The 14,891-nt window shown below is 39.2% G+C and overlaps 1 protein-coding gene across 7 annotated transcripts in view; it reads left to right on the top strand.

The window, feature by feature from the left end:
- The window catches only part of POLA1 (DNA polymerase alpha 1, catalytic subunit), a 338,774-nt gene that overhangs the window by 118,374 nt on the left and 205,509 nt on the right, over positions 1-14,891 (top strand). For all 7 annotated transcript variants that reach the window (XM_067545056.1, XM_067545058.1, XM_067545057.1 and 4 more), the window contains exons 27-29: positions 5,855-5,887; positions 7,530-7,622; positions 12,846-13,051. In XM_067545056.1, the coding sequence (XP_067401157.1) occupies positions 5,855-5,887; positions 7,530-7,622; positions 12,846-13,051 (332 nt within the window). The remainder of the gene's footprint in view (positions 1-5,854; positions 5,888-7,529; positions 7,623-12,845; positions 13,052-14,891) is intronic.

Raw genomic sequence — 14,891 nt, forward strand, 5'->3', positions numbered from 1 at the left:
GGACATATTAGAAATGCAGAAAACATATTGTGGTTTTTAACAGTGTTGTTAGGTGGGAAGAGGTGGTTGTTAGATAATGACTGGGTGCTGATATAGGATCAGAATTCAGGTTGCTTGTAGAACCTTAATTATTCTTTTTGAAACTTGCAGAAATTATTTTGCTATTTTAACTTTGGTGTAGAATTTCCTGTCTCATCTGTCTTCTCTCCTGTAGCTTTGACTTTTTTTATCACTTTTTTTTTTTAAACTGGTACCCTCAGCACTTTCATTTAATTTCATGATCACTCATTATTTTTTCCTCAGGACCCATGCATCATACTGTGATGGCAAAAAGCGCACACCCAGTGTGCGTGCGTGTGTGTATGTGGTTTTTTTTTTTTTTTGGAGAGGTGTCTGGAAATTTTATTAACTTTTTAGAAAGTTGTTTAGGAAGACTACTATTACCCCTGTTTTGTGAAACTATTCTCTTCTAAGTATATGAATAAATTGCTTCTTATGTTAACATACCTTTCTCTCAAGAGAATTAAATGGTACTTCTATATAAAGTTTATATAACTGGTAGATTAAAAATCACGTTGAATAATTATAGTTCAGTGGCTGTCAAATTGGGAGAAAGCATCAATGGCATACCACAGAAGTCCTTTCTGGGTCCCATGCTTCAGAAAATTTTCGTTAATAACTTGGAGGATAGAGTGGAGAGTGTGGCAATCAACTCTGCCGATGTTACAAAGCTGAGAGAAATTGCAAATACTTGGGGAGAGCTAAAATATAGTTTTCTTGATAAATTAGAGAAATAGATTAAAATCAGTTCAGATTCAGAAAAGGCACTTGTTAAATAGCTCATGTAGGAATGATAAAATACATGAATATGAAATAAGGGAGACTTGTCTGGGCAGTAGTTCCTCAGATTTCAGAGTTCAATAATAGGAAATTTTTAACGTCAGTATTACAACAGTTACTCTGCTCCCTTCCACCTCACCTCCCTCCAAAAATTGTAAATGTTATATTCAAATTATATGAACAGAAGTGTTATATCTAAAATAAGCACAAATTTATTTTGCCCCACTTAGCACTAGTTAGGTCTTAATTTGTATACAGCATATTTTTTGAGAATTAAATTTTAAAAATATATAGTTCAGAGGCGAGAAATTTTAAAATGTGAATAAAGATTTATAATAGAAGATCAAAAGTAATCAAACACTCATATTCTCTGAAGAAAAGTCTGAGAGACATGACTCCTAAATAAACTACATTAAGAAAACATTAAGCTTGCAAAGCTTAAGCGTTTAAAAGCGTTTAAAAGTCTGGAAAGCTTCAGAATTAAAGTTGTTCTTGTGTGTGTAATATCCTAGCTTTTTTAAGAAAACACTGGAAAAAAATTTCATTGTGTGGCACTTATCCCCTCTGCATTTGGTTCAGGCAGCTTTCTCATCCAGAGTGCCTGAGTCCAGTGGAGAATGGGGTTGGTCATCAGCTACACCTACAGTGAATAGTAGTCTCTGTAAGTGAGCCTCAGAGCCTGGGTCAACAGACTTGGGCTCATACTATGGTGGTGGTAAAAATAGCTGTGTAGATGTTCAGGCTTGGGCTCTGAAGTCTCCACCCTTCCTTCCTAAGCTTCAGAGCCCAAGCCTGAACATCTATACAGCTATTTTTACCACCGTAGCACGAGCCCAAGTCTGTTGACCCAGGCTCGGGGACTCACTGCTGCAGGTTATGTAGGCGTACGCAGAAATCACAGGAGAGACAGTCTCCCTGTTTGCAGTTCCAGTGCCTGGATCTGGCGTAGACATCATCAGTTCAATGCTGCAGTTGGAGAAGACTCCAGGCTTTCCCTACAAGTGGTTTTCCTGTTGGTGCTCCCCTTCAGGGTTGCATGCACTCCATGTGCCTCTCAAGTGGAGCACCCATAGAAGGACACATCTGTAAAAACTTCAGTTACTGCACACAATAAGTAACCTCTTCTTTGCCTGAGGCTGGAGCACACACAGTTTGGAATCTTTGATGAAATTATTTGCTTAAAATCTAAGTCTGTACTGAGCGTGTGTGAATTGTGATTCCTCCTCCTCCTCCTCCCCCCACCGCAGTCCCCTTTCCCCCCCCTCTCCCCAGGCTTATAAATTGGCCAAACCTGGGCAGATTTTCACAGGGATGGCAAAGGATGCATCCCTGACACAAAGTTCACCTCTTTGCCAAATTTTAAGTCCCTGCTCTAAATCATGGAGATGGTGTTAGAGCATTTAAAAGAAAAGGTCACCAGAATATTTTTCACATGGCCAAATGTATTTTTTCCCTTTTCCTTGGAAATAGTTGTACAGTTTTGATATTTAATACTGATACTTAATAAATAAATACAATTTTTTTAAAAGGTAGTTACCCAGCATGGAAAATTTCAATCCAAAGAGCTGAATTTTGCCAAAGTAATAAGCAACTGAAAACAGGGTTTTATAATGGCGAGTGCTGGGCGACCTTTATAATAGATGATGATATTGTCATATTTATACAGTGGGATTAGTTATCTCTAGCCAATGGGGACAAAGATAATAATGGTCTTTAGTTGCTTCAAGAAAAACATACCTTAAACATTAGAAAAATATTGTTTTAAGTTTATAGAGCTGAGCAGACTAGTTAAGGGAGTTCTGGCATCACCATCTTTGACAATATTCATAGCTAGACTAAACACCAATCTTACCAATGGCTAAGGAATAACAAAATAGGTCCTAGCTTGAGGCACTATTAATGGACTAGAATGAGCTACTATAGATTTCTTCTGACTTGTATGATTCTGTAAGCATTATTTAGAAATGAGAATATCTTTAGCTCCCGTTATTATGTTTAAGACTGTTTTAATGTTGTTTAGGCAGGCTAAGATAAAGAAATATTCTGCTAACAGTGCTGGTCCCTATGTGTCTTCCACATGTGGGTATGTTTGTTGCTCCATGTTCCTTAGATCGGAGATATGTAGCAAGTAGTGTCCACTGGTTTGATTTGTGCCTGTGCAATTGCTCTCTTTGTGCTCTGAACCAATATCATAAAGGGTGGTATGGTCCAACACTTCTCTAGTTCCTTCTTACTGTCACATGACCTGAGTTGAAATCCTCCGTGTCTGAAATGATCTTCCTATACTTTCAGAATCAGTAAATATATATTTTCAATATTTTTAGTATCTTAGCCTTTGTGCTTTTTAGTATTTTTATAGTCTAGTTTGTCTAGCTTCTCCCTGTTTTGGGAAGCCTCTCCCTGTGAAGAAGGATTATTCCCAGAGTCCTGGGGTTTAAGGACTGTATATCCTGCCCTCAATCCTCCTCAGTCAGTGATAAACACAAATGCTGCCTTTATTGTCTCTGAGAAGCTCCCATCATTGCTGAGTGCAACATTTGTTCTTCCTTTCCTCCTTGAACCTGCTAGAGAAGAGTCTAGTCTGCAGAAACATCTCATGGAGAATGCCATGGGATCCCAGTGGGATCCACACCAGGGAGACCCAACTATACAATGACTTCAAACTATGAGCAGTCCCCTCTGAGCGTGAGCACTGGAGTAGAGACCAAAAATGTTAAGCGTAAGAAACCCTCAAGAGTAGGGGACATGGTCATAAGCATAAGAACAGATACTTTTTCTTATAGATAGATCTGAACAAGAATCCCTCCCCGTTTTGGTCCAACTTGGGTACTTCCTCGTTGTGGGATGTTTCTCGTCTGGATGACTACCTCCTAATAGGCAGATTGAGCCAGGAGTTCCAATTGGTGCCCCTATTCTTACTACACCTTCTGTCATCATCGGGGATCTGTGTAAACAAAGAAAAGTCCACTTTCACTCTCATGAAAACTATAGACTTCGTAGAGTAACCCTACGTTCATCCTCAGTGAAAGTCTACCTTTTTGTGGACAGATTGCAGACCGTGAATAGTGTGATAAACACAAGTCACCCTCAGACCAGAATCAGGATCTGTCTTTCCCTATGAGGCCACATGGCCACATATACATATGTAACTCTATTTGCAAGGCTTCACTTCTGTTGCCTGCAGGCCTGCTTCTAGTCTTTTTACTCACCAGACAGCAGCAATGTGAATACCAAGGTAACAGTCCCTCACAAGGTCAGAGTTTCTCTCATATGGTGGACACAACTGGAACAAAGGAGTCCCTTTATTTCCACCCACTTGTGAGAAGACTATAATCACAGACTCATCCATTGTAGGACAGTCACACTGTGCAAGACATATTGTTTCCTAGAGCTGAGGACAGTCCGCCAAGCTGCAGTGTATTCCTCCCCTTTATGTGATTCTGTCACATCCAGATAATGTCAGACAACGTGACAGCAGTCTTTTATATAAACGAAGAGCATGGAGCAAAATCTTTTCTTTGTATAGATGCAGTGAATTTAAGGAACTGGTGCATCAGGAACCACATCACACGCTCAGCAACATACCTATCAGGTTCTCAGAACTCTCTGGCAGACGTTCTCAGCAGACACTTCTCCACAGATCATGAGCAGGAAATACGCAAGTCGTCTTGAATGAAATCTTCACCTAGTGGCCAGCACCATCTTTGGTCCTGTTTGCTTCCCAAACTAGAAGGAAATTCAATCTGTAGTGCTCCAGAACAGTACTAGGTTGAAACTCCAACGGGTGATGCCCATTTTTTATTCTAGACAGACCATCTGACATATGCCTTTCTTCCCATCTCCTCCGCTATCTCAGGTTCTGCAGAAAATTTGTCATGACAAGGCCTTGGGTCATCCTTAACTCACCCTGTTGACCCAGACCGTTTTGTTTTCGGGATCTTCTACAAATGTCAGCCCGTCCTCCCATCAGTATCCTACTGTTTCTGGATTTGTTAACTCAGGAGAATGCTGGGATCAGACATACCAACCCAGGCCCTCTTCACATTGCAGCCTGGTATTTGGATGGGTGTCAGTCATGGAAGTTGCATGCTCAGAGGCTCTCCAAACTATACTAAGTCACAGTAGGAAAATTTCTACTTTCTCTTTCTCCTGCCCCACAAGATGTCAGGACTTTCCATTGGCTCCCAGTGGTTCACCGGTCAGCAATCAGTGCCTTCCATCCTCTGACAGAAGGCTACTCTGTTTTTACTCACACAACAGTTAAATTCCTGAAGTACTTATACAGCGCATTTGTGAGGCAACTGCCTCAAGCTCCATCTACACCTTTAAAAAGCTTTGCACCTTTCTCCAGGCCTCTTCTATAGTTTCAGCTGCGGGGAAGCAGTATTACAGATACCAACTGTATCCTTGTGCATGTCCCCTCCACCCCCCATTTGAATACTACGTACCAGTCACCCACCTGTGGAATCCACATGGTGATCAGCACGCAAAGAAGAAATGGAGGTTACTTACCTATAATTGGAGGTTCGTTGAGATGTGTGGTCCCTATCTGTATTCCACTACCTGCCCTCCTTCCCCTTTGCTTTAGATCTTGTCTGATTTGTGGGAACTGGAGAGTCATTGACCCATGCAGTGCTTAATGCCCTTGGTTCAGAGCATGGAAGAGAGCAACTGTGCAGGTGAGGATCAACAGATGCTATTTGCTACAAATCTCCGGATTCAGATGCATGGAGTGTATGCATACCCATGTGCAGAATACACATAGATACCACTCATTTCGAAGAACCTCCATTGAAAGGTAATTAAGTTCCATTTAATACTTAAGTGAAACAAGGATTTGTGTTCTTACTATGCTTATTGGGGTGGCTATATTTATTACCAGAAGAGTCAAATGGTTTGCTTCATGTTTTGAAAGCTACCAGCATTTGGAATTAACTACCTGATGTAATATGTTTTCGTATGTTAACTTGTAATTATATCATACATTAATCTTCGATTATTTTTTTCATTTCAGATTTTGATGCATACTAAGGAGATGGTGCAGAAGGTAATGCTAAGCATTTTCATTACACAACAACCATTAAATAGCACACCTGGTGAAATTTTTTATTCTAGGAAAATTATAACCCAAACAGACTTGAAATCACTTCTTGGGATGCCTAGTTTACAGATGTAATCCTTCCTAATAGATTATAGTGGGGTTCTTTTCTTTTCTTAATACAGATGTGATCTAGGCCCTGCTTGAGGCTTGTGTAAGGGTGTTTCAAATAAATTAGCAACAGTGTTAATTAGAGTTTACTCACAGGCCTGTTACACTCTATATACTAGTGTTTTACTAGGATTTTGAGGAGGGGGTGGATTCCTTTTTATTCTATTATATGGTGATTATATACTATTTGGAATTTAGTATGGATTTTTCCATGCAACTTTTTTTTTTTAACTGCACTGACCTCTCCTACCATTTAAGACCTCTAGTCTTCATTTATCAAGCTGAGAGGATCCCACTGGATTTATTGCTAATCCTGAATACCTGGGTAGCAATAATGGTGACAGTTGCCTTCTTTCAGCTCTGCTTTGTCAGGAAATTATACCCATCTTCAGTTCTTGTGAGTTTTGACCTGCATGTAATTTGCTGTAGTGTCATGGTAGGTTTTTTCTGCTAAGGAGGCGGGCTAATGTGCTCTGCACAAGGAGGAGTTTCTGTGTTCATCTCCAGGCACAGTTAAACAATAGTTCAGTTGGGAGATGCAAAACACATGGAACACTGTAGTTAGATCTTTATCCTCTTCTCTCCCCCTCCCCCTCCAAAATACATTCTCTGTCAAGGCTACTAGCTAGAGTAAGGACTAAACAAAATAGAGAGACTGAGTCAAAGCCTAACTCCTTTCAGAGCACATTGAAAGAGTTGCCTTTTGGCAAAAGCCTTCTTAAAAAAAGTTGAAGTGGAGGAGAGAAAATAGTAGGCCAAATGCTGAATCTGGAAGAGGTGAAGGAGAAGAGTACACTGTGGATAGTTTTGTAGTGTTCTTAATTACTGTATCTATCAATCAGTTATGAATGTGATGGTTCCCTTGAAATTTGTCAGATAAGCGCCGTTTCTTTCATATGGTGTGGCTACTTTGCAACTTTGTTGTGATGGCTGCAAATGGATCTCCAGGTCATCATGTTTACCCTTCAAAGATGCTGGCTATAAGCAAACACACCTTATCTTGAATAGTCTGAATGTGTCTGGCAGTCTCATGGTCTTTTCTGTCTCCCCCCTCAGCTAACCAAAATGACAGTTGATAACAGTAGGGGTGGAACTCTTAAGACCAGAATTGTTCACTGATTTTCTTCCACTTCTGACTTCTTATTTACGATATTTTATACCCATATGGTGTTGAAGAATATATGAACTAGAAAAAGATAAAACTGAAAAGTCTGCCTGATTTTTCTTCTTTTAATATTTACTTAGTTGTTTCATGCTTCATTTCCCACCCTTGAATACACACGTGTGTACACATACATTAACATATACACATTTTAATGAAACCTAAACTTTTTAATAAAATCCTGCTTTGCGTTACTTACATATTTTACTGTGAAACTAGTAATAAACATTTTGCTTGAATTTTGAAAATGTGATGGAATGCAATATAGAGTTAGGTTGTTTTGTAATTGTTTTGTTCAAAGCTGCTTGTTTTATTTAGATGAACCTTGAAGTGATTTATGGAGATACAGATTCCATTATGATAAATACAAATAGCACTAACTTGGAGGAGGTGTTCAAGCTGGGGAATAAGGTAAGGGAATTTTTGAAGGAAAAATATATATTTCTCATAAATTTCATACGTGTGTGTTACAAGAATGTGTGAGAGACACACACCACACATGTTTAGTGAGAAAAGGTTTGGGTTTTCTAAATATGTTATAGTTGGAGTATATACCCTGCATGTTATTTTACAGGGATGTTATATTTCAATAAAAATTATTTTAAAAAATGGATTTAGATAAGGACTTAGAGTGTAATGAATAGCTTTACCATTCCTAAATTATCATGATTCCATTTTAATATTTGCTAAACAAAAAAGAATTAACAAGACGGCACAGAAAAATCATAACTTACAAATGGTAATGCCAACACCATTCAATTTTTTTAATGATTTATGTTTTGACAGCATGCAACAACCTGTTGTCTGTTTAGCTATTGTGTGTGGGATAGTACCTACTAGATTGTGGGCACTATCACAATACAAATACTAAATAAAAATATTAATTTACATGATGATTTACAGAACTTGGATAATATGTCTTTTAACTAACAAATGCAAGACAAAAATATAAGAGACCATCATTGTGCATTGCTAATGATGAAAGAAAGAGGAGACGGATTTCCTAAACAGGTGTATTTTCAAAAAGGGATTTGAAGGAAGAGGAGCACTAGTTAGAAGCTGAGAACAGGGAGACTGGTGTGGAGGGAGCCATGACAGAAAGGGATCAAAGGGAGGAATAAGGTGAGAGGACTGGCATCAGTGTGGAAAAGGATACAAAGGAAATTGAGAGAAGAGCTGCAGGAGGGATAATATAGGGCCTTGTAGTTGAGGGTGAGGATCTTTAATTTTATGGGAAGCTGATGCAGGGCCTCAAGTGAATACTATGAAGAGGTTGTAGCACAGTCTTTGGAGGAAAAACGACGAGAGTCCTGTAGCACTTTAAGGACTAACACATTTAATTTCTGCAGGCATAAGCTTTCGTGGGCTGTAACCCACTTCGTCAGATGTAAGGAATAGAAATCATATAGGAGGTATATGTATATATAATATATATACATATCCAAGGGTAAGGAACAACAGTGGGGAAGGTAGATATAAGCAAAGTCCATTCAGTTAGAGTAGTTGAGGCCTATTCACAACCATTGATTAGGAGGTGAGAATGTGTGAACAGTGCAATTACTTCTTGTAGTGAGATAACCATTCCAAGTCCCGATTCAGACCCGTTTTGATTGTGTCAAGTTTGCAGATGACTTCTAGCTCTGCAGTTTCTCTTTGAAGTCTGTTTTTGAAGTTTTTTTTGTAGAAGTATGGCAATGTTCAAATCAGTTACAGTGTGTCTTGGGAGATTGAAGTGCTCTCCGACTGATTTATGGATGTTGTTGTTTTATATGTCTGATTTGTGTCCATTTATTCTTTTGCGTAGTGACAGTCCGGTTTGGCCAATGTACATGGCAGAGGGGCATTGCTGGCACATGATGGCATATATTACATTAGTAGATGTGCAGCTCAATGAGCCCCTTCTGGTGTGGCTGATGTGGTTAGGACCCCATAAGGGGCTCATTCACCTGCACATCTACTAATGTAATATATGCCATCATGTTTTTTTATTTTTTTTTTTAAATTAATTTTTTCTGTATTTATTCTTGGATTCTCTGCTACATGGGATGAAAGAAAATATACTACTCTATCAAGATTATTTGTAAATTTAAGGTTAGGATTAAAACTCTGTGCTCCATATTGTCTAATTGTGCCAGATATGGCAGCAGCTATTTCCTCAGTTCAATAGAGCAATCCTGATTTAGGAAAGTACTTATGTTCTATTGATGTTAAAATTAAACATTTGCTTACAGGCTTCCCTACAAATCGGCCTGTGTTAATAAAATTACACATTGTTGGGAGACCCCAGTTAATACTCACTTTGCATGAAAAGAATAAAATAGCTAAAATATTACTAAATGTAAATGGACATTAATAGGGCAGCTTCAAAATCTTAGATAGTTCTCTGGTTCCATCCGGGTATTTATTTTCTTGCTCCTGCGTTGTAGGTCCAACTGCTAGGACTCTTGGTGTCATGCATAGGGATCACTTGGTAGTCACAATTATGCATCAAAAGTGTTTAAGCCTTCATATTAAAGCTGTGGGACTTCTCCCTGGAACATATGAAAGATGAAATATGGGTCCCGGAACAGGTGTTCAGCTCCTTACACTAGTGGTCAGTCTAGGACAGAGTCCGCAGAGGCTTGCCCATCTGATTTCCAGATCCTTTAGTTCTTGCAACCAATGCCAGTCTGGATGGCTGAGGAGCTCCTTGGACACTCAAACAGCCAAGGGCCTCTGGAGTGAGGAGGAAAAAGACTCCTAACATAAACATCTTAGAGCTGAGAGCTGTCAAGTTAGTTCTGCAGTCAAACCAGCCCACCCTAACAGGGGACCTCATCCTGCTTCAATCAGACAGTACAATTACAGTTACATATTTAATCAACCAAGGGGGAACAAGGAGTCCACATTACATGTGGAAGCAGTAGAAATAATGAGGTGGGCGAAACAATTCTTCCTTTCCCTCAGATTGATTCACATCAAAGGGGACCTGAACCGAAAGACTGCCTGGCTGAGCAGGTATAGAATCAACAATTCTCAGTGGTGGTTGAATCAGGGTTTTCTGTCTCATCGTACAGACTCCCGGGAACCAACCAGTTCATGGATCATACAAATGCAAGGAGGCCAAAATACTTCAGAAGTGAGGCAGACCCCAGATCTATGTGGACAGATGTCTTATTGCACAGTTGGCCACAGGGCCTATGTTGTGTATCTGCTCTTTCTAGTACTGGGAAGGTGGTCCAGGAAATAAAATAAGGACAGGTGTTGGTAATTCTGATAACTCATTGTTGGCCAAGGAGACTTGGGTTCCTCAAACTTGATAGAGCTGAAACGAGCCCCCATTCCTGCTTCTGTGGAAACCAGACATCCTTTCTAAGGTCCTCTTTTTCAGCCTGACTGAAGTGGTTTCAACTAACAGCCTAGCTAGGAAACACTAGAAAGCTCAGTCTGTCTTCCATAGTTATTAAAATATTGCTTCCATCTAGGAGAGTATAGATATTAAAAGCATACTCCTGTATCTGGTCTGGATTTAGCATCTGGTGCCAAAAGCACAATACAAATCCCAGAAATTTGGGAATTCCATCCATTCTCTATTTCCTTCAAGAAGACATAGATAGGGTGTCTGCTCTTTGTGTGGTGCTATTTGCAGGATCCTCTGCCTCCTTGGCAGACAATCCACAGGTAGCTGGATTCTGTCAAGCAGTCTGTTTATCCAGATCAGTGGGCAGACCACTCTTCCAAAAATGGGACCTTCATAATCCTCCCTACGTGTGTTCACTGTTCGTTACTTCCCAGATGTCCAGAATTGTGGGACATGCTGGGCTGCAGAATGAAAAATTTCTTAGCAGTGATTTCCTTTCTGCAGCACTGTCTTCCACAGTTCTCTCCACCGTGGCGCTTATGACTCAAGAATCAGATATTAAGTGAAGTCATTACCATATGACTGTCTTCCTTGGTCTGATGTACATAGATATTTTGTTATCTCTGAAATATTTGTTAATGATGTTGTGCAAGTTTTACAGTTTAGAAATAACTCACCTGGCAGCAAGTGGGAGCAGAAGGGGCATGGCAGACTGTGGCATCAAAATGCTGATCTGCCTCTGTGAGCTGCAGAGAGAAGGGAAATTTTCTGTGCCTTAATGTAAGCCAACATACCATACAAATACCTACAATTAGGTATTTCTCATCCAATGTAGCATTGTATATTTAAGTCTAGTTTTAAGTATGCTTAGCTTCAGCCATTTCCTTTGGGCAATTACAATGGCTAATATATCTCATCAGGAAAATTTCCTTGCTCTTCAGCATACACTTTCCCTTTCTTAATTTTATTCTGTTACTATTTACATGCTAGTTACTTCTTCATGGCTGTTATCCATTTTTTGAAGTCCAATGGAAATTGTTCATTAAATATCAATATCAAGACATTTAAAACTAGACTGGAAAACTATGGAAGGAATTTTAGTATGGTTGTGGTCTAGATGGCCAAATAGCTCCCGGCCATATCTAACTTCTCTGAGGGTGAACAAGGAGAGAGGAGTTTCCATTCAGGGTGAGGAGAAGGAAAGAAGCAGGAGATCAGAAAGTGGGTAAAGAGCTATTGAAGAGACAGAGGGAGAGGATAGTAAATGAAAAGTGATGGAGTATGGGAAGCAGTCAGAAAAGGTTTGGCGGGAGTGAATGATGCAAAGATGAATTCTGAAAGAAATGAAAAGAGAAATGATGTGAGGAAAGAGAGAGAGCTCCTGGCTAGTCAGCAGGGGAACCAGGAGCCAAGCTTATTTTCGAAGCTGAACACATTTCTTTGTTCTTAGATTTTATATTTGTCCTTTGAATGGGTTGGTAAGAGAAAAGAGCAAAGTTCATCTTTTGCCTAACAAAAAGATGGCAACCCAAGCCTTACCTCAAACTTTTGTAGACAAGCGAGATAGGGTCCAGTTCTAGAAACTATTCACAAATTGTGGTGGGGGGATTAGGAAAAAATGGGGGGTACTTCGCCTTTTCCCTGAAGAGTTCAGGTTATTCTGTGAAAGCCAGCACATGGCATATTTTCTTTATTTTTAAAAGGAACCACAGAAAACCAAACAAACATGGGCTGCTCGCTCAGTCCCCCCCCAATATTTTTTTTATTTTTATTTATCTATTTATTTTTTGAAACCACCCCTGCTTGTCCAGGAAGGCAAGGTATTTTTTGCTGTAGCACAATAGCCGCCACCTACCTGGAGTTGGATTTTTTATATCTGTTCCTTGTCAATGGGTAGAGTGGTTCCTGTTTTCATTCCTTTGCTCCCTCTGGGTCTAAAGTTCTCTCTGATCAGACAGACATTGCCTGTTTTTGAGTTAGAAAATGGGCTGAGATGGAACCATAACTAGGAGGACCCTTTTTAGGATCCTGAAGGGTCTGTACCGCTCATCACACCAAATTATGAATTCTTGAAAAACATGCTCCATGCTGGAAATAATGTCATAACCTTAACTGTAATGGTAGTTAATAGGTACCACTATGCTGAAAACATCTGTCCAATCCATAAAATATGCCAATATAAGCACACAACATATAATATGACTGCTATGAAACTTCAGCCTGACGCATGTATTGTTGAAAGTAATGTGTCTATAATTACTGATTAATTTAGTTTAATGGTGATACATTCACAGATTAAAAGTGAAGTGAACAAGCTGTACAAATTATTGGAGATTGATATTGATGGGGTCTTCAAGTCCCTGCTTCTGTTGAAGAAGAAGAAATATGCTGCTCTGACTGTGGAGCCAACAGGAGATGGGAAATACGTTACCAAACAGGAATTGAAAGGATTGGACATAGTACGAAGAGACTGGTGTGACCTTGCAAAAGAAACTGGAAAGTAAGTTTTGCTTTTAATATTGACTTTCTTTTCATCTTATACTGTATGACTCTTGAAAAATACACAATCTTCATTAACATGTGAGCTGCTAGATGTTGCTATTGCCTTTCTCACAGGAAAAATGTTGTTCCTGTTTATAGTCAAGTGCTCTGGTTCTAACTGATTGCAATATGTGAGGTTGGGGTAGGTCAGACTGGCAGTGCCAGGACCTTGGGAGTTTTTCATCTTCCTCTTCAGCAAGGAGTACAGTTCACTTGCTGGGATTACCTGGGTACAGCAGGACTGTAGCCAGCCAGTCCTGGATACTGGATACCCTGTACTGTACCCTGTACTGTACCCAGCCAGTTGTGTAGCAGTACTGGCACATCTACAGGTACTGGCACATCTACTTATGTACCTGGCCAGTCAATTCCCTGCCTTTGCAGTGGTCTTGGGCATTGGTGCACCTCAGTCTCTCCTATTCTCCTATTGTGATGCATAATAAGTTAGTCACCTGAGGGCTGTGATGCTTTAGTCTAATTTCAGTTTTTGGGTTTGGTGTGCGGGCGCTGGGTGGTGTTGGTGGCGGCCTGTGGTATACAGGAGGTCAGACTAGATCTGGTGGTCCCTTCTGGTCTTAAGTTCTATGACTATAAGTAGTGTATTAAGTACAGGAAGTGTATTAACTAATTTTAAAAAGGACTGAGAACATTCTATCAAAATATTGAAAGGTCTTAAATCAGAACAGATTATATGTATACTTAAAAATCTCTATTTTTACTGTCTGTTGTTGTCACTGTCTTGTAAATCTTAAGTTTTGCATTTCCTGTGAAGCAGTTAGATATATAGCACAATAAACCTGAACTCAGGAATTGTGAGAAATCTATGTATAAAACTCACATGTTTTATAATTGGTTTGGGGTCTTAGGTTGAGATTTTTGAAGGAGGCCATGGGAATACAGTGCTACCCTTTATGTAATTGCATAAGAGTTTAAAGAATTGTTAATGAATGTTAAGCTTGCAGTAGCACTCAAAATGTGGTAGGCACTTTCCAAACAATGGAAGGATGTGGTCACTGTCCTGAAGAGCTCTTTTGTCATTTGTTTAGATCCTTTTATTTCTTGAAGATGGTATGTGGTATCAATGATTATTTGATTTATTGGCATTTCCTATGTGCAGCATTACATGGAGCCTCTCTTTTACAGAGTTTATGCAATTAGTACTAAAGGAAAAATACTCTTGATTGGGTAGAGGTGGGAATCTTTTATGGCTGAGTCAATTTGTGTTGCATACAGCCTCTTGGAAAAGATTATTTTAAATAAATTATGGCTCCAATGTACCCAGAAACGGATGCCTTTTTATCTGTAAATATAAACCACACACTTGCTTACTGTTCTTAACTGTTGCATTTTCTAAGAAAAGATGCATCATAATAGAAGCAAATTTCTCCAAGTAAGGAATGTATTAGTAATTAAAGCTATACAAATGTTTGTCAGTGTTCTTCAGTGGCTGACTGAATATTGCAGCTGGCAGACCTTCTGTATACATTTTTCCAGAAATAGGCAGGATGTTAGTGAACAGACTTCATATTCTAATTTTCTCTCATTTTAGATACCTGTTTTGGAGTAGTAAATGTCAAAGCACCACAGAGGGGGACATTAGAAATTCATTGGGCCCATCATTTAAAATAGTTTTAAGATTAAATCATTCGAATTTAAAGTACCCTAATAAAATAATTAAAATAACTGAGAGATCACCGAAGAAGTATTAATAATTTTGAAGTAAACTTTGTCCTCAATTTGTTCATAGTTTTCAGAGGTAAAAGAGAGAGAGTGAGAGAGAGATGTACATATTTACTATT

Source organism: Emydura macquarii, unplaced genomic scaffold, assembly GCF_026122565.2.
Source record: "Emydura macquarii macquarii isolate MOO-44397 ecotype Brisbane River unplaced genomic scaffold, CSIRO-AGI_Emac_v2 contig_1043, whole genome shotgun sequence".
Classification (NCBI taxonomy): Eukaryota; Metazoa; Chordata; order Testudines; family Chelidae; genus Emydura; species Emydura macquarii.